At 44.8% G+C, this 19,978-nt stretch overlaps 1 protein-coding gene across 6 annotated transcripts in view; it reads left to right on the top strand.

The window, feature by feature from the left end:
• Nucleotides 1-19,978, top strand: part of LOC124124497 — a 58,246-nt gene that overhangs the window by 12,849 nt on the left and 25,419 nt on the right. Inside the window, exons 1-3 of one of the 6 annotated variants that reach the window (XM_046487682.2) lie at nucleotides 14,265-14,363; nucleotides 17,660-17,729; nucleotides 19,149-19,328. In XM_046487682.2, the coding sequence (XP_046343638.2) occupies nucleotides 17,723-17,729; nucleotides 19,149-19,328 (187 nt within the window). In that variant the 5' untranslated portion in view covers nucleotides 14,265-14,363; nucleotides 17,660-17,722. Of the gene's footprint in view, nucleotides 1-14,264; nucleotides 14,364-15,994; nucleotides 16,100-17,659; nucleotides 17,756-19,148; nucleotides 19,329-19,978 lie in introns of those variants that run through there. The other 5 variants (XM_048395092.1, XM_048395091.1, XM_046487683.2 and 2 more) reach the window with 5 other exon arrangements.

The raw sequence follows: 19,978 nt of genomic DNA, 5'->3' as shown, positions 1-19,978 counted from the left end.
TACTATCACACTCCAGCAATAGGACACTGGCAGCATTAGTGTACTATCACACTCCAGCTATACGGCACTGGCAGCATTAGTGTACTATCACACTCCAGCTATAGGACACTGGCAGCATTAGTGTACTATCACCCTCCAGCTATAGGACACTGGCAGCATTAGTGTACTATCACACTCCAGCTATAGGAGACTGGCAGCATTAGTGTACTATCACACTCCAGCAATAGGACACTGACAGCATTAGTGTACTATCACACTCCAGCAATAGGACACTGGCAGCATTAGTGTACTATCACACTCCAGCTATAGAACACTGGCAGTATTAGTGTACTATCACACTCCAGCAATAGGACACTGGCAGCATTAGTGTACTATCACACTCCAGCTATACGGCACTGGCAGCAATAGTGTACTATCACACTCCAGCTATAGGACACTGGCAGCATTAGTGTACTATCACACTCCAGCTATAGGACACTGGCAGCATTAGTGTACTATCACACTCCAGCTATACGGCACTGACATAGTTCGAAGATTGTTGAATTGAAATCCAGTTACCAACGGTTTGTAGAGCGCTACTTTCCAAGTTCATTCACACCTTGTCATGTACCACAGGAAAGGAACAGATCAACCCTCCAGTAGTACATGACGCACTCAGTGTCACCCGGTATAATGTGCCAGTAAGCATGAGTACGGAGGTATCACATAGTCCGAATTCCTGTCTGTATAACGTTATCGCCTTACTCTGTGTTATCAAACACCCTCAGCACGAGCGGTTTCATATTGGGACACACCGCAAAGAAAGTGTTTATCTGAAATATATCTCTATTGAGATATATTTACCATGGCTAGGTTTAATAGATCCACAGGGTGATCGCGATGTCCACGGGGCGAGTGAAGGGCTTGTTGAGTTGATCCAGGGGTCCGTCGGGAATAAAGCCCATGTTTACAGTAGGGGCATGAGGTGCGGTGTTGTTGTTACAGAAGGGGGAGGGGGTGTCCGTAGTTCACCTGCTACTAGAACCACCCTACTGCACTGTCGCCACGGCCATCACACATTATACATTCACCGCTCACTTCAAATCATTTCAAAGGAAGTGGACAAACACGCGAAGAAAATGTGTTTGATGTTAGATTTTGAAATATTTCTTCAATGAACCAAACGACTCTTATGCTATAATCTGTAGGGGTTACAAGTACATGAACATTATGTCGGGCAATGCAGATTAGAGACGTGATGTACTTATAGAGGCTTCACAGGCAGCTACGTGTGTAGCTGTACATGATGGCCTGTGTCAGTAGCTACGTGCGTAGCTGTACATGATGGACTGTCAGTAGCTACGTGTGTAGCTGTACATGATGGCCTGTGTCAGTAGCTACGTGTGTAGCTGTACATGATGGGGTCTATCAGTAGCTACGTGTGTAGCTGTACATGATGGCCTGTGTCAGTAGCTACGTGCGTAGCTGTACATGATGGACTGTCAGTTGCTACGTGTGTAGCTGTACATGATGGCCTGTGTCAGTAGCTACGTGTGTAGCTGTACATGATGGGGTCTATCAGTAGCTACGTGTGTAGCTGTACATGATGGGGTGTGTCAGTAGCTACGTGTGTAGCTGTACATGATGGGGTGTGTCAGTAGCTACGTGTGTAGCTGTACATGATGGGGTGTGTCAGTAGCTACGTGTGTAGCTGTACATGATGGGCTGTCAGTAGCTACGTGTATATCTGTACATGATGGGGTCTATCAGTAGCTACGTTTGTAGCTGTACATGATGGGCTGTATCAGTAGCTACGTGTGTAGCTGTACATGATGGGGTCTATCAGTAGCTACGTTTGTAGCTGTACATGATGGGGTGTGTCAGTAGCTACGTGTGTAGCTGTACATGATGGGCTGTCAGTAGCTACGTGTATATCTGTACATGATGGGGTCTATCAGTAGCTACGTTTGTAGCTGTACATGATGGGCTTTGTCAGTAGCTACGTGTGTAGCTGTACATGATGGGGTGTGTTAGTAGCTACGTGTGTAGCTGTACATGATGGGCTTTGTCAGTAGCCACGTGTGTAGCTGTACATGATGGGGTGTGTTAGTAGCTACGTGTGTAGCTGTACATGATGGGCTTTGTCAGTAGCTACGTGTGTAGCTGTACATGATGGGCTTTGTCAGTAGCTACGTGTGTAGCTGTACATGATGGGATGTGTCAGTGGCTACCTGTATGCTGTACATTTTAGGGTGTATCAGTAGCTACCTGTATGCTGTACATGATGGGATGTGTCAGTAGCTACCTGTATGCTGTACATTTTAGGGTGTATCAGTAGCTACATGTATGCTGTACATGATGGGCTGTGTCAGTACCTACCTGTGTAGCTGTGCATGATGGGGTGTGTTTAACGCTGCACTCAGCAATATTTAAATTATATGACGGTGGTCTGTAAATAATCGAAACTGGACCAGAAAATCCAGTGATGGACATCATGAGCATCGTTCTACGCTATTGGGATACGATTACATGCATCAATCAGTCAGCGAGCCTGAACACCCGATCCCTTGTGTCGCCCCATACAACAAGGGGCGGTCGGGTAGCCTATTGGTTAAATCGTTCGCTCGTCACGCCGAAGATCCGGGTTCGATTCCCGACATGGGTACAATGTGTGAAGCCCATTTCTGGTGTCCCCCGCCGTCATATTACTGAAATATCGCTAAAAGCGGTGTAAAACCATACTAACTCACTCACTCACTCTTACAACAAGCATGGTCGCCTCTTACGACAAGCATGGGTTGTTGAAGACTTATTCTAACCCAGATCTTTACGGTCACCGGACTACCTTGCATTCAGTAGGTAATAACGTCATTTAGCGAACAATGACAGTTGTAAGTGTGTTTGACATCGTGAGCATTGGGATACGATGTCACGCATCAACCTAGTCAGCCAGCCTGACCACCTGATCACATTAGTCGCCTCTTACGACAAGCATGGATCGTTGAAGACCCGGGTATTCACGGGTGCATATATGTGTGCTTGATGACAACCTCTGTGAGGTGTCTACCGTATATGTGTGCTTGATGACAACCTCCGTGAGGTGTCTACCGTATATGTGTGCTTGATGACAACCTCCGTGAGGTGTCTACCGTATATGTGTACTTAGTGACAACCTCCGTGAGATGTCTTCCGTATATGTGTGCTTGATGACAACCTCCGTGAGATGTCTACCGTATATGTGTGCTTGATGACAACCTCCGTGAGGTGTCTACCGTATATGTGTACTTAGTGACAACCTCCGTGAGATGTCTACCGTATATGTGTGCTTGATGACAACCTCCGTGAGGTGTCTACCGTATATGTGTACTTAGTGACAACCTCCGTGAGATGTCTACCGTATATGTGTGCTTGATGACAACCTCCGTGAGGTGTCTACCGTATATGTGTGCTTGATGACAACCTCCGTCAGGTGTCTACCGTATATTGTGCTTGATGACAACCTCCGTCAGGTGTCTACCGTATATTGTACTTGGTGACAACCTCAGTGAGGTGTCTACCGTATATTGTGCTTGGTGACAACCTCAGTGAGGTGTCTACCGTATATTGTGCTTGGTGACAACTTCAGTGAGGTGTCTACCGTATATTGTGCTTGGTGACAACCTCCGTCAGGTGTCTACCGTATATTGTACTTGGTGACAACCTCAGTGAGGTGTCTACCGTATATTGTGCTTGGTGACAACCTCAGTGAGGTGTCTACCGTATATGTGTGCTTGATGACAACCTCAGTCAGGTGTCTATCGTATATTGTGTTTGATGACAACCTCAGTCAGGTGTCTACCGTATATTGTGCTTGGTGACAACCTCCGTATATCTTATAACCAAGAAACCCCAAACACATTAGCCGAATTCATTTGACAATCTATTAAACGTGTCTGATTACTGTGAAATATAATTCACCGACGCTGTTGGGCACCAAGGTTCATTAGGCTTGGCATGTTGCATGCCCGTGTATGTACGCCACCGTCACGTACAGTGAAGCTCACAGTCACGTACTCGTTGTGTGACATTATCAAGTATTGTTGCGAGATGCTAATTGCGAGTCAAGTCACGGGGCAGAGCCACGCCATCGGGTGATCGAGCGAGGTATAGTATCACGTTTGCTTTCTGCCTGCTGAATGAGATAGGTGTGAAATACATGGGAAACCCGCGTGACACTCAGCCCTCGATTACCCGAACAAAGACAAGCGTGTGTGTTGATACTTATCTCAAACCCGAGAATATATCTGCCATCAGCATTATTAATTCGTTAATGAGCTCAGAATATCCACTGGACAGGTTTGCAATGAGCTGGCTGCACTGGTTTCTTCATTTCAAATGGACGATTTATTTTATCAACGTGTCATCTTAATTCATATCAGGAAACGAACTTCCCGCCTCTTTGGATGGCGAGTGTTTGTATCTGCCACACAGACGTCAGACATTCCTTCCATAAGAAGGAAAAGTGTAACGAAACTTCGCAAATTTCAAACTGATTCCTTTCACATAACTATAACTTAATGTACATTATTCCTGTTGCTATGATTTAGTAAAGTGTGAAAATGTCACATTTTCTGTAATAATCTTGATTGATGAGTACATTCAGTAAATCCGGATTATTGATCCAGACACTGAATTTGTAACCCTGATCAGACAACTTCAAAGGTGTGGAAAAGAGACACCAACTTTTGTATTACTCAATAGTATAAAGGGAAAGTCTAAAATTGATGTCACTCCTCTGTCATCCAGTCTTGTGGAGATATTTTTATCACACTGAATCTTTATGTGTAGATGTAAATAAGAAACAGATAGATTGTATTTGTAGTTGAGGTAGGTAGATAAGTAGAGGGATTTGGCTATTTCTCCATTACTGAACGATACCATATAATCGATATACCGCAAGCCAAAGTTAGATCCGGATAAGAAAAGGTCTTCAGCAACCTATGCTTGTCGAAAGAGGCGACTAGCGGGATCCGGTGGTTAGGCTCGCTGACTTGGTTGATGCATGTCATCGTATCCCAAATGCTTGGATCGATGTTCATGATGTCAATCACTGGATTGTCTGACCAAGACCCGATTATTTACAGACCGCTGTCATATAGCTGGAATATTGCTGAGTGCGGCTTTAAACACAAATCATACAAACAAACAAAAATCTCAAGTTACAAATTCCCTGATTTTGCTTCTGCCAATCTGAGAGGAAATTCCGACTTCTATGCATAAAGAAACCGGTGACGAAAAAGGGGATGCCTGGATATCACATAGATGTTACCAATGAGGAACTCTGGTATTTCACATATTGTTTTCTCTGTAAACTGCAAGTGACATTAGCTTTCATTTTTACATCAACATCTATGGTCACAAGGTTTAGTAGAAAATAAGTTTTCCCTTAAGTTTGTCTTGTGGGATAATGGAGTACAATGTTGAAAAAGCAAATGTTTGGACATATCTGAACTTGCCAGAATCAAGTAAAGCTTTGAGTTTTTGAGAATCCACATGGCATATTCCACTTTTCTCAATTACTTTCTGTAAATTTATATCAAAAGTCCTTTCTTGATTGTGTTTTAAGAATTATCGTTACTCTGATTTGAGATAATGATTTGGTGGTACGTGGTTGAAAAAATACACTGTCAGGAACTTTTTGTTTAACATCAAAACAATGCTGAAAACACAAATCAACGAAGAATTAAGTTTCAGAAACACAAAAGACTGTATGACATTGATTCAACACATCGCCAAGATGCCAAAATGGCACATACTTGTTTCCTCATCCTCCAGTACACACACATCAGTTCAGAGTTTCCCGATCCAGACAGACAGTTTTATTGAGCATAAAGGCCTTTGGACCGAAATACATTCGTATGCTCAAAACTATTGACCTGCGCCTATGCACTAGGATCATTACATACAATTACACAGTACCAGGTATGAACAACGTGAATATGTGAACAACTATTCATATGCTCGTGTACGTTAAGGAGGCGTACACTGGTGTTATCTAATATTTCATAATTTTGAGATGTAATGCGTTTTCTAAATCTACACAGAGATGTGGGTGTTATATATCTTCCCAAAATAGCAGGATGCAAAGCATTATATAATTTACACACAAACAAACTGTGAAATTCATTCTCAATGTATTATTGTCTCTGAAGGGACAATCTGAACAAAGTCTCTCATGATGGGATAAAGCATGATATATTCCAGTATTTAAAGTCAGTTTAAAGTTGCTGCAGTTTTTCTTTAATGAATAGGCATCGAAACATTTAAAGTTTTGATATTTAAAAGAGACTTGAATTGTTTATAAGAATATGAATTTGATAGATTGTTGACCGTCACAGGTTTGTTCAAAAAGGTACGTAGTCAAAAAGTCTCTTTGTGAAGAAACTAGATATACAAATGCTTTTATCCATACAAGCTCCCAAAGTTAAATAGGACAGATTCCCGTCCCGTTGTCTACATACGAAATGTCTCTCGTGTTTACTGTAACACAACTGCAAAAGGACAGAAAAAAGACCATTTACTTTATTTCAACAAAACCCCAACATTGTTCATGGCTATGCACTCAGGGGTGAAAGTTCATAAACCTTTTTTTCTGTAAATACGCTGACTTGCAGCGCTGCTAAAACCTGAGGGTTAAAAATATACGCACCGACGCACAGTGCTGGGTTTGGCGGGAGGGACTTATCATTCGTGGCGCTAAAATCCTTGGGGCCCGTCCCACAAAGCGATCTTAGTGCAACGAGGATGGAAGTCAATGTTAGGGAAGAGATCAAGAGTTCCCAGTTAGCTAAAATTTCGCAAAGCTCTTCTGTTTATATGATTGTTTGTTTGGGTGTATTAGTTCTCCATCGGAGCCGAAATCATTATATTTGTACACTGAAAATGAACGGCATCTTCGGCATAGGTACTGATTACGAGATTGTGAGGATCCTATTTGAACTTGAACGGCTCCCTCCGTCAAAGAATGGAGGTCGGACGTGAACGGCCACTCCGTCAAAGAATGGAGGTCTGACGTGAACGGCTCCCTCCGTCAAAGAATGGAGGTCGGACGTGAACGGCTCCCTCCGTCAAAGAATGGAGGTCTGACGTGAACGGCCACTCCGTCAAAGAATGGAGGTCTGACGTGAACGGCTCCCTCCGTCAAAGAATGGAGGTCGGACGTGAACGGCCACTCCGTCAAAGAATGGAGGTCTGACGTGAACGGCTCCCTCCGTCAAAGAATGGAGGTCGGACGTGAACGGCCACTCCGTCAAAGAATGGAGGTCTGACGTGAACGGCTCCCTCCGTCAAAGAATGGAGGTCTGACGTGAACGGCCACTCCGTCAAAGAATGGAGATCTGACGTGAACGGCTCCCTCCGTCAAAGAATGGAGGTCTGACGTGAACGGCCACTCCGTCAAAGAATGGAGGTCTGACGTGAACGGCTCCCTCCGTCAAAGAATGGAGGTCGGACGTGAACGGCCACTCCGTCAAAGAATGGAGGTCGGACGTGAACGGCTCCCTCCGTCAAAGAATGGAGGTCGGACGTGAACGGTCACTCCGTCAAAGAATGGAGGTCGGACGTGAACGGCCACTCCGTCAAAGAATGGAGGTCGGACGTGAACGGCTCCCTCCGTCAAAGAATGGAGGTCGAACGTGAACGGCCACTCCGTCAAAGAATGGAGGTCGAATGTGAACGGTCACTCCGTCAAAGAATTGAAGTTGAATGGGAACGGCTCCCTTCGTCAAAGAATAGAGGTCATTTGGTCATCAAACAGATGTAAGCGCTTCGACAGCTGTAATAATCTCTGTTAAGGATGTTGGTCTGTGGTCCCCTGGTGTTTATACACCTATGCTGCAATCTCATTAAAATCAGATCTTAGTTCTCGCTACCGCTGAACAAAGATCTGAGGACATCCCATTGCGGGTCATGTCAGAACGACCTTTCATCTGACCAATCAGAGCATCGCTTATCAGATCATGAAAGTAACCGTTTGAATGTGATTTCTGATCGTGTAACCTCGAAAGCAACACACAGAGTATTCCGCACGACAGTTATGGGTTTTATGTCTGTATTCATTCAATCTAGACCATTTATTAGCCATTCCAGAATGTTCTTTTGTCCAGTTTTTAATATTTAATCGAATGTCAAAATATGTTTCGAAGCGTAGTCGCCAGTTTGAAACTCGTGCCGTAAATCTCGATTTAACTGCTTTCTGATTGGCTATTGTCGTTTTTTTTGTTAGTCATTCCATTGATCGGTCAAAGTTCGCGAAAGGTCGGTCTGACGTGACCTGTAATGGGATGTCCTCAGATCTTTGTTTAGTGGTAGCAAGAACTAAGATCTGATTTTAATTAGATTGCCCTATGATGCTATGCTATGTAAGGGCCTTCGCTAGATTCCGATGATATTCCAGCTATGTGCCGACGGCCTGTAAATAATTGAATCTGGACCAGACAAATCATGGCAATGTATCCACCAGGTCCTCAGTAGTCATCTCTTACCCCCAGCATGGGGTACTGACGAGTTATGTGAGCCCCGGTATTCCCAGGGGCTTATATACTTCGTACCTAAGTCTATAGATGTCATATAATGATGTCCTCTAACTACATCAATGTCCGATGCTGATAACTGGTCACACTAACACTCGCCTCGTGGATCACAGTGTTTGTCCCGGCATGCTGCTGTCAGCTGACATCATGTTCGCACCCGGACCCGGGCAACTTGGAAAGGTCACGTTTGAGGTTCTGAATGTCGTAATGGAGACACACATAGCAAACACGATGGATGTGTGACCAGTGATGTGACCATGTCCTCCTGCTATCTGCCCATCTCTGACCCACCAGCTTCAGGCCGCGCCCGGGATAGGCTGACTGGCAACACCAGTATCAGGCTACTTCTGGAGAGACTGTATGTATAGCTGCGTCTGAAAACAATCACATTCAATATGTGATACTACCTCTTCAAGTTCGAAGAAATCATATTTCTATCCATCACAAGAGCCGTCATAGATTATACAGATAGCTTATGTTTGATGGAACATTGAGTTTGAATTTCATTACACCATACACATATACCGATACTAAACTGATTCGCCGTCTCAGCTTGTGGCGGGACAGCTAAAAGATGTTAGGCTATACTGCCATGTCAGACTCGCGAAACTGCAGCAACAGCAATCAGTGAAAGCTATCACACGATAAATCAGATTGCAATCCAATTATTGCTAGCTCTGGTTTATCTGCTGCTCACATTAAACGGCAACTCGTACTAGAAAAAAACACGTGTGCATGAAACATGGTAAGATGGAAAAGTTTGCAACGTGAGGAATGTCCGTCTCGCTCTCCCTAGTTCAGACAACTGTGTGTGTGTGTGGGCGGGGGAGGGGGGGGGGGGGGGGTAATCTGGGGGTGAGGGGTGGGTGCTGCACCTCACCAGTACACACACTGGTATAACTCACCTCATAATCGTATCGATCGCTGCCAGACAGCTGCCTTCTCGCCCTCAGTGGAAATGAGATTTTCTTTCTCTTTCAGCGACGAATACCACATATCGATTGCTAATATCCTTCAGCACCTGTTTGGTGGGATAATGCACTTTGTAAAGACAGTTGATGTGTTTTTGAAGTTCAACCTCACTTGAAATGTAACTGGAACTCAATTTCACGTTTTTTTTAAGGATTTGCGTCTTTGGGTCTGGTGTGCGTGTGTGTGGTATGTTCACGACATGACTCGTTACGAGGGGTCATCTCAATCTTCAGTGCATGGAAGATGTACTTGGAGAAGGCATACCAGACGTCGGTGGCGAGAAAATCGATCCACACCGTCAACGACACGACATCAACCAATTCACAGTAAAAAGTATAAGTCATCAATCAAAGTCCCGAATGCAAGCCTCCTCCGCATCCCCTCACCCCATGCTTGTCTGTAATTACCGGATGTAAGCGTGAGCCAGGCGATGTCCATCGTTGAAAACTCGTATGAACCACTGGTCAACGCTCGATATCATACATAAATGGTAGTTGTAGTGTTGCTGAATTCCTCGTCAAAAAGCATAGTTTACACGTTTTCACCGAATCTGTAGATTGAGCTCTGAAGTTAGTGCCACGATGGATTGTTGAGAAGTTCTGAGCCTCACATAGAACGACTTGACTGCAAGATTAAAATTATTTATGTTTAACTAAATCCCCTTCAACATTGATACTCTTGCAAACAATGTTGGAGGGATATTATCCCATTTCGAAAAAGATTTCTTGGCTGTCCAAAAGGTTCTCAACAGCTGCTATGACGTCATCGATAGAGCCGAAACGGGTTGCGGTTACAGCGTTCCTCATGTTTGGGAACAGATGGGAGTTGAATGAGTTCAAAGCGTGTCTGATTTGTGCACTGACGTTTGTCCTCATGGAGGGCTCACCTCTTCTTAGTTTCACACGTCTATAAGGTTCATTCTCTACTTGCTTCAAAAGTGCTTCATATGTTCCCTTGCGTGTCTTGTCTTTTGAAAGGTAGTCCACCATGACACCTCGGCATCTCAAACACAGAGGCCATAACCTTTCCAGCTGATGTAGGTGGTGATGTCAACTGCTTACACGGTTGTGGGGGTTGTTTAAGAAATGGGGAATCCAGGTTTCATCCATACTCGTAAATCGTTGCATAACCTTTCTTGACCAGCTTCAAACGGAGCTTGATTTGTTGCGAGACATGGTGTGCCTGGTGCGTTTATGATTAGATATCAGCAGCTTTGGTGCTGAAGGAACTTATTCTTTCTTCATTGTTTCTGTGATGTGGGGATTTACGCTCTTCTGGGAAATGCCTACTGAACTAGCATCGTGACGCTCAGACACCGATCGGTCATCACCATATTGCGGATACTCTGTATGATGGCTAGTGTTGATGATTCCCCAGGCCTGCCAGGACCGTGGGACGTCTTCAAGTCTTCTTTTCTGCAAGTACTTGACCACCTGATTTCTGGAAGTGGCTTACTGACTTGTCACAGCAAAGCAATTTGCTGATGCATGTATTGTCCTAAACATGTCACTACTTTCAGTTCCTACCGTGTTAGACTCATAACTTATCAGTCAGCTCTCGTACATTGTGACTTCATGCTTGTTTTCCGCGGACAACAGAACTAGCATATAACTATATTCTTTTATGGCCAGACATGTTTATTATATGGACGTTTCTCTGAAAGTGTTTCTCTGAAAACAACCAAAGAAGAAATGTATTGAAGATGACAAACGGTGTGTGTGGAGTATGGATTCTTATGTCGGGGTGTGATACATTCGAACGTCCGATGAAATACGTATAATTGTATGCATTGTTAATTGCATTGATATTCTTGTTGTGTGAGCGAACCTTGCAGCCCTGTGTGCCATGTGGACATGGTGTTCTAATGTATAGCCACAGTAGACACGGGGGCGTGTACAAGCATCTGTTACAGTCGCTCAACATCTGGGCGCGTTCAATATACAGTCTCGCGCAAAATTGTATCCCGTCATTTGACATTTTGTTGTGCAAGAATGAGCCGCCATATTTTGTTTTATTTTGATGTCCCTTTTAATTGTACTGATGGCATAACATCTACAGTTGTTCCTGATCTCTCGGCTGAAAGTTTTCGTTTACTAAGTGCCTTCACAACTAAACAAGTCTCAAACTGGTTCGGGTAATCTAGTAGTGAGAGGGCGATGGGAAGGTATCAAAGGTTTCAATGTTTTGCCGGTCCACGCTCAGATAAGTAGACGCGGCACCAGTCGACAAAATAAGGCAGGTTCGCTCAAACAGGAATCAGTATGGAAAACCCACACCATTGTGGCACCCTGCAAGTTGCCGTAAGGGTGGAAACATGTCTCTTCTTGCTTTGGTCCGTGACCCGTGAAGATTAGGGGTTAGAATAGGTCTTGCCGTAAGAGGCGACTAACGGAATCGCTGACTTGGTTGATGCATGTCATCGCATCCCAGTTGCTTAGATCAAACCTGATGATGTCAATCGCTGGATTGTCTGGTCCAGACTCGATTATCTACAGACCGCCGTCATGTAGCTGGAATATTGCTGAGTGCGGCGTTAAACGACAAACTAACAAACAAAACACCTTTACTCCGTCCCTATCACAGACTACCGACCACGTTCTTGTGTTCTTTTCTGGACGCTTGTCTGCAATTTCTGGACGTTTCTGTTTCTGTTTAAGTCAAAGTGAGTTTTGTTTGTTAGAGTGTGTGCATGTGTGTTGTGTTTTTGTGTGTCAACAACATAGAAAGGCGAACACCACCCGTGCTATATCCCGTGTGTGTTCATCATGCAGGTAGTGTGGTCATCCAGCTCACCTTCCTTCCTCTCTGACTCCTCACATCCCCAGCGTCAGCACATTCTGTTAACCTCGTTATAGACTCATTACTCGGGCGAGCGGCCAGGAAATGGGTTCCGCTACTTGACCGATCACACCTTCAAATAGGTACAAATATATCCACGGACCACTTTGAAGTAACGGTTTACAGTCATTGGGTTCCGAGAACTAGCTAGCTGAGACGGGAGTGAGTCGAGGGGAGATGGCCACAGCCAGGAACACCCAGACACTGTCTAGATAGATTGTTCGATTATACATCAACACACGTTAGGCACTTAGCATGTGCTCAGTATTCGCGAAAAGAAAGTCTTGCCCGGGTTGTAGTTTTTGGGACGGTATTATATGAAGGCTTTATATTCAACAACATCTCTATTTACGCACTGTATGTACAGTTGTAGGCGGGTGTGTACACTTGCCCTGAATCAGTGGGGGAAAGGCTGGGATATCATCAGTGGCGGGTGTGTACACTTGCCCTGAATCAGTGGGGGAAAGGCTGGGATATCATCAGTGGCGGGTGTGTACACTTGCCCTGAATCAGTGGGGGAAAGGCTGGGATATCATCAGTGGCGGGCGTGTACACTTGCCCTGAATCAGTGGGGGAAAGGCTGGGATATCATCAGTGGCGGGCGTGTACACTTGCCCTGAATCAGTGGGGGAAAGGCTGGGATATCATCAGTGGCGGGTGTGTACACTTGCCCTGAATCAGTGGGGGAAAGGCTGGGATATCATCAGTCTCCGCTTCATATGTTTCATGCGTGTGTCCAAACTGGTTTTGTTCTGAAAACAGGGGTGTATGTTTAACATATGATTATGGGATTCACGTTACAAATCTCCCCCATGTACAGCGGCAGTAGTCTTTCACTGTACCTACAACTTCAAAGGAAAATACAAACTATGTATGGTAATAAGTTAAAGTATATAAACAGTGATGAATATAAACAGTGATGTATATAAACACGGAACGGTAGTGGGGCTCACGTCAGGCGTTGAGGTTTGCCAGGTTTGTTCAATCATAAATGATATATTTAGCGTTGCGTCCCTTAGCTGAGATAGGATCCGCTGATAGTGTGTTCGAATCACAGATCCCGAATATTATGCTTGGTTTCTAAGCGGCGAACACATTCTAATGGCGTTCACCAGCGTGGCCTGCACCACTTGGGATTTCTACCACACCAAGGCGGCACGAGGGCAAACAAGTGAAAACACAGCCCTCTGCCTCCCTTTAGTACCCGGCCAGCAGACACAGCCCTCTGCCTCCCTTTAGCACCAGCCAGCAGACACAGCCCTCTGCCTCCCTTTAGCACCAGCCAGCAGACACAGCCCTCTGCCTCCCTTTAGCACCAGCCAGCAGACACAGCCCTCTGCCTCCCTTTAGCACCAGCCAGCAGACACAGCCCTCTGCCTCCCTTTAGCACCAGCCAGCAGACACAGCCCTCTGCCTCCCTTTAGCACCAGCCAGCAGACACAGCCCTCTGCCTCCCTTTAGCACCAGCCAGCAGACACAGCCCTCTGCCTCCCTTTAGCACCAGCCAGCAGACACAGGCCTCTGCCTCCCTTTAGCACCAGCCAGCAGACACAGGCCTCTGCCTCCCTTTAGCACCAGCCAGCAGACACAGCCCTCTGCCTCCCTTTAGCACCAGCCAGCAGACACAGCCCTCTGCCTCCCTTTAGCACCAGCCAGCAGACACAGCCCTCTGCCTCCCTTTAGCACCAGCCAGCAGACACAGCCCTCTGCCTCCCTTTAGCACCAGCCAGCAGACACCGATCAAACTACATATATGCAATAATGCATTATATGCACGCCTGGTACCTTTTTCCAGTATATATTTTAATCCAATTTAAATCAAAGCTGTGACGTTAAATGAGTTTTCCCCTCAAATATATCGGCAGTTCGTGGTACTTGCTTTTGGTGAGTACTGTAGCGGGCAGCTGACAGTTGATCGTATCGACTAGCAATCTGGCCATGTGTACTTGAGAGGGGAATATCAAAGCACACGGCAGCTTAATGATGTCCCGCGTCTGATGGGAGGTAAGTATATGTGTGTGTACCATTTAGTTGTGTCGCTGACGCCGGCAACGACACGCGTAGCGGACCATGTGCTTACGTCACACATCTGCCTTGATATTTGGTGAATAATCAAGACTTGTTTTCCGATATTTCTCATTGCAGAAATCCGATGAAGCCTATCTGTATTTTGTTATTCGAACTACATTCTTTTACTTTCAATATACATCGTACGTATATTCATATACATGACGCATGCGACCGGTGAAGATCCGGGGTAGATTAGGTCTTCATCAACCCATGCTTGCCGTAAAAGGTGACTATGCTTGTCGTAAAAGGCGACTAACGGGATCGGGTAGTCAGGCTCGCTGACTTGGTTGATGCATGTCATTGATCCCAATTGCGTGCATCGATGCTCATAATATCAATCCCTGGATTGTCTGGTCCAGACTCGATTATTTACAGACCGCTGTCATATAGCTTGAATATTGCTGAGTGTTGATAATTGATCATCTATCTTCATGGCTTGATAATAGTCAGCTGTTCAGTGTTGGACGTTTGCTATCAGTTGCCCTGGTTTCTCACTATGACTTGTCAATGTGTTCATTGTTTGGTGACGCACGAGTTGCTGATGTGTATGCGATTATCCCCCTGAATGTATGTCACATCACCGGCCTGTAGGCATCAGGGGATATATCTGAACTACACATCTGACTGATATAAACATTCGGGTCTCAAGTATTCAAGAGTTCGTTACGTAATAGACGTCGCATTGTATTAGGGGTTTAATGCAGCTTTGACCAGCATTTCACCATGGGGCGTCATTGGCTGAAGCAGGCCATAGATCACTTGGTTTTCTTGTTTGTTGTTTAATGCCGCACTCAGTCTTGTAAATTATCGAGTGCCGGACACACCAGTGACCGAGAGAGAGTGCCGAGTCCTAGAGCTGACAGCCATAGAACGAGGGGTATTCTAACTTGACGGGAAAGACCACTTGGATGAAACAAGAATCGTTGTTGTGAGAGTCGTGGATTTATACCACGATTTGCCGATCTTGGTGGATGAGGAACACGACATTTTACAACGATGGTCATGGATAGCATACAAAAGTGCTGCTATGGCGTAAATATACACTCACTCACTCACCCACCAGCTCTGCATGGAGACACGTGACGTATGAGGTCTGTGTTCCCGTCAAGTAGGGGTGGGGAGAGTTAACTGCTCTTTACTCCTGAGCGATACAGCCGGAAACAGGGACCAGCAAGACTCGTGTTCATATGGTCAAGGGTGATTCGATACCACCTAACTCGAAATAATACAGAACGTGTAAAACACGATTCAGGGAAAGTGTTCATAAGGTTCATATATCAGCGGTCAGAGGCGGGAAATGTGACACTACTTCAGGACCACGTGGTCAAGTGGGGTGGGTGGGGTGGATTAGCTGAGTGTTGTGAGTGTTGACATTGCCCCAGGGTACACACTCAGACCACTTGGGTGTGGTACCAGCACCAGCACACTCACATTAATGGCGGCAAACCCAACAGATGAAACAAGTTATATTACTATCCATATATGACACTGGCGAAAGTCTCGATGATCTCAGATCTGATATCAGTGACGTGTGCCCCAGATAGCTCTACTTCTTATCTCAACTGGGAAGTAGCACTGACACGAAGCCACGAAATGCATTGTTGACACAACCTGTGTCCCACTAGTCACAGGCTGTAGGCCACCTTATACCGAATCTCCTTCACCTAGTGGTATGTGTTTGCTTATGTAATATACGTATTTAGTCTACCTACATACTAAGTATACAGTGTACCGACTTTCAGTATCCCATATTTGCCGTAAAAGACGACTAACGGGATCGGGTGGTCAGGCTCGGTTACTTGGTTGATGCATGTCATCGTATGCTAATTGCCTTGATCGATGCTCATGATGTCAGTCACTGGATTGTCTAGTCCAGACTCGATCATTTACGCAACGCTGTCACGTATTATACGATGTACCTACACACTAAGTATACATTGTACCTGCACACTAAGTACACAGTTTACCTACACACTAAGTACACACTAAGTGTACAGTGTACCTACACACTAAGTACACAGTTTACCTACATACTAAGTACACACTAAGTATACAGTGTACCTACACACTAAGTATACAGTGTACCTACACACTAAGTACACACTAAGTATACAGTGCACCTACACACTAAGTACACACTAAGTATACAGTTTACCTACACACTAAGTATAAAGTGTACCTACACACTAAGTATACACTAAGTATTCAGTGTACCTACACACTAAGTATACAGTGTACCTACACACTAAGTATACAGTGTACCTACACACTAAGTATACAGTGTACCTACACACTAAGTATACAGTGTACCTACACACTAAGTATACACAAAGTATACAGTGTACCTGCACACTAAGTACACACTAAGTATACAGTTTACCTACACACTAAGTATAAAGTGTACCTACACACTAAGTATACAGTTTACCTACACACTAAGTATAAAGTGTACCTACACACTAAGTATACACTAAGTATACAGTGTACCTACACACTAAGTATAAAGTGTACCTACACACTAAGTATACAGTGTACCTACACACTAAGTACACAGTTTACCTACACACTAAGTACACACTAAGTATACAGTTTACCTACACACTAAGTATAAAGTGTACCTACACACTAAGTATACAGTGTACCTACACACTAAGTATACAGTGTACCTACACACTAAGTACACACTAAGTATACAGTGTACCTACACACTAAGTACACTGTAAGTATACAGTGTACCTACACACTAAGTACACACTAAGTATACAGTGTACCTACACAAACCATGACAGATTCAGAGGGAGGGGTATGACAAAACATGACAGATTCAGAGGGAGGGGTATGACAATACATGACAGATTCAGCGGGAGGGGTATGACAAAACATGACAGATTCAAAGGGAGGGGTATGACAAAACATGACAGATTCAGAGGGAGGGGTATGACAAAACATGACAGATTCAGCGGGAGGGGTATGACAAAACATGACAGATTCAGAGGGAGGGGTATGACAATACATGACAGATTCAGCGGGAGGGGTATGACAATACACGACAGGTTTGGGGTAGGGGCATGACCGAACGTGAATGTTCAGACGGACGGGCATAACAACATCTTATAGGTTGTGAAATATAATTTTTTTTAAACGTTGTTAATATTCATAATGATAAACGTCCATCGGTGACTGGGCGCCATAATCGTCTGGCTTCATCCCACAGTGTTCCCTTGTTTCAGATGGTGGTGTGACGAGGTGATGAGTGAGGGCTTGGCGTCTACTCCTTCCTTGCAGTATTAAACATGACAGGTATGGCAGCAGACAAATGCATTCAGGTAAAGTTAAACCTCGCTGACTCAACTTAGTCTTACCAATGACTTACATTGCCTTTAACATATATATCGAGTTGGCCACAGCGAGGGTTCGCCTCAGTCGACAGTGAGGGAGGGACAATGCTGTGTCGGGGCAGACTACGAGGTGGGGGACACCTGGAATTGGTCACATGAAGCTGATATTATTGAGATAATTGAATGCACACCTATCGGCAGCCGGTGGGGCTACTGTGGAGGACGTATAGCCACTGTGACACAGACACTGTGAGGACTGATCACCGACGCCACAGCGCCATGACACACTACATCGCTCAGGTCGAGGCCCAGGTTCCCGCAGCTGTCGTCGTCTGTCAGACTACAATCTCCCCTCACCAGGGGGTGTTGATATACGGGAAATATGGATCGAACTATGGATTGATTAGGAGATAAACCTACTGAGATTTATAGGGATTTCAACGTAGATATGACATATAAACTAAACAAAACACTGAACGCATACCCGGTTGTAAGCCATATAGAGATCACTAATCGGTTGCAGAATCAACTGTTCTTTAATTGGTATGCTTTCAATGACCAGGTTACTTGCTGTAAATTAAATATACGAAAACGAAACATTTGTTTCCACCTGTTCGCGTTCATAGATATATGTGAGTGAATGATATTTTACGTCGCCGCCAGCAATATGCCAGTTCGATCGGTCTGTAAATCGAGTACACTGTGGGCGGATCAGACAAACCCGTGACTGAAGTCATTGGTGCCACAGCGACCTACGTGAGCGGGATGCGATGGAGTAAATGCCATTCCAGACCCTGCACACCATCTCCTCGTTTGTCTACATCGACATTGTGCACCCAGGTTGGCCAGCACTGGTTTCTGATGGGAAAAAATACGGGAACACTTAGTTTTAGACACAGTAAAATGATATGCTATCATGGGTTCCCATCCTTGTCTACCAAATACGCGTTGAAGCAATGCACACTAACACATCTCAACTTTTGATTCTGAGGTGTGTTGAATTTGTATACGCGCTATTTCAAATGTACTGACAGTGAAGCTTATTGTCCACATATTTGTGGTTCCTTTGCTCGCTTCCATCAGTATATAACACCACCTGTAACAGAAAGCCACACTGGGGACGCGATACTAAAATCTGAAGGAGATCTGGTTTATTATGTTGGACATCGAGAATGTGTTTTCCGAGTATACCAGATCTATACCGCATTGGTTGAAGGGTCGACTGTAGATGTAGACACAATGTTGCTTCATGTTGTAAATGCACCACTGCGTGATGTTAGGTATGTACATAGCAGTCGCACGCGCGTATCAGCCAGATGCTGTCATGGACGCACCACGTCTGTGGTATATGAATTATTACTAAGTCTCCTGTGTTGTGCAGTCTGTGCAGATCTTACCACAAAGGCTTCCAACGCCTCCCTGACCCTCAGCACAACGTCCACAACAGTCAACACCACAGTCACAGTCACGTGCTCGGACTCAAGTCAGCGATTGGTTGGCGAGAGTCAGCTGACCTGTCTCGCTACAGCAGAGTGGAGTGACGGTCTGCCAATATGCATTCGTAAGACAGTCTTTTTTAAAACTTTTTAATGACATTTATGAAACGTTGACATGGTTTTACTCATACACATAATGACACGTCGACACATACATGGTTTTACTCATACACATGATGACACGTGGACACGTACAAGGTTTTACTCATACACATAATGACACGTAGACACGTACATGGTTTTACTCATACACATAATGACACGTCGACACATACATGGTTTTACTCATACACATGATGACACGTGGACACGTACAAGGTTTTACTCATACACATAATGACACGTAGACACGTACATGGTTTTACTCATACACATAATGACACGTAGACACGTACATGGTTTTACTCATACACATAATGACACGTAGACACGTACATGGTTTTACTCATACACATAATAACACGTAGACACGTACATGGTTTTACTCATCCACATACTGACACGTGGACACGAACATGGCTATACTCATATCCATATTAACACGTAGACACGTACAAGGTTTTACTCATACACATAACGACACGTGGACACGTACATAGTGTTTAGGTCACATATCAGCCGAATGTGTTCAGCTTCTCTGGCGGAGCAAGGGAGATGGATGGATGACGGCGCTTAAATTGGTTGACTCCTGGCAGTCAACGAATCACGGGATGTA

Source organism: Haliotis rufescens, unplaced genomic scaffold, assembly GCF_023055435.1.
Source record: "Haliotis rufescens isolate VD_foot unplaced genomic scaffold, xgHalRufe1.0.p SCAF_14, whole genome shotgun sequence".
NCBI lineage: Eukaryota > Metazoa > Mollusca > Gastropoda > Lepetellida > Haliotidae > Haliotis > Haliotis rufescens.
The sequence above is the reverse complement of the archived record's forward strand: the minus strand, read 5'-3'. Positions and strand labels throughout refer to the sequence as shown.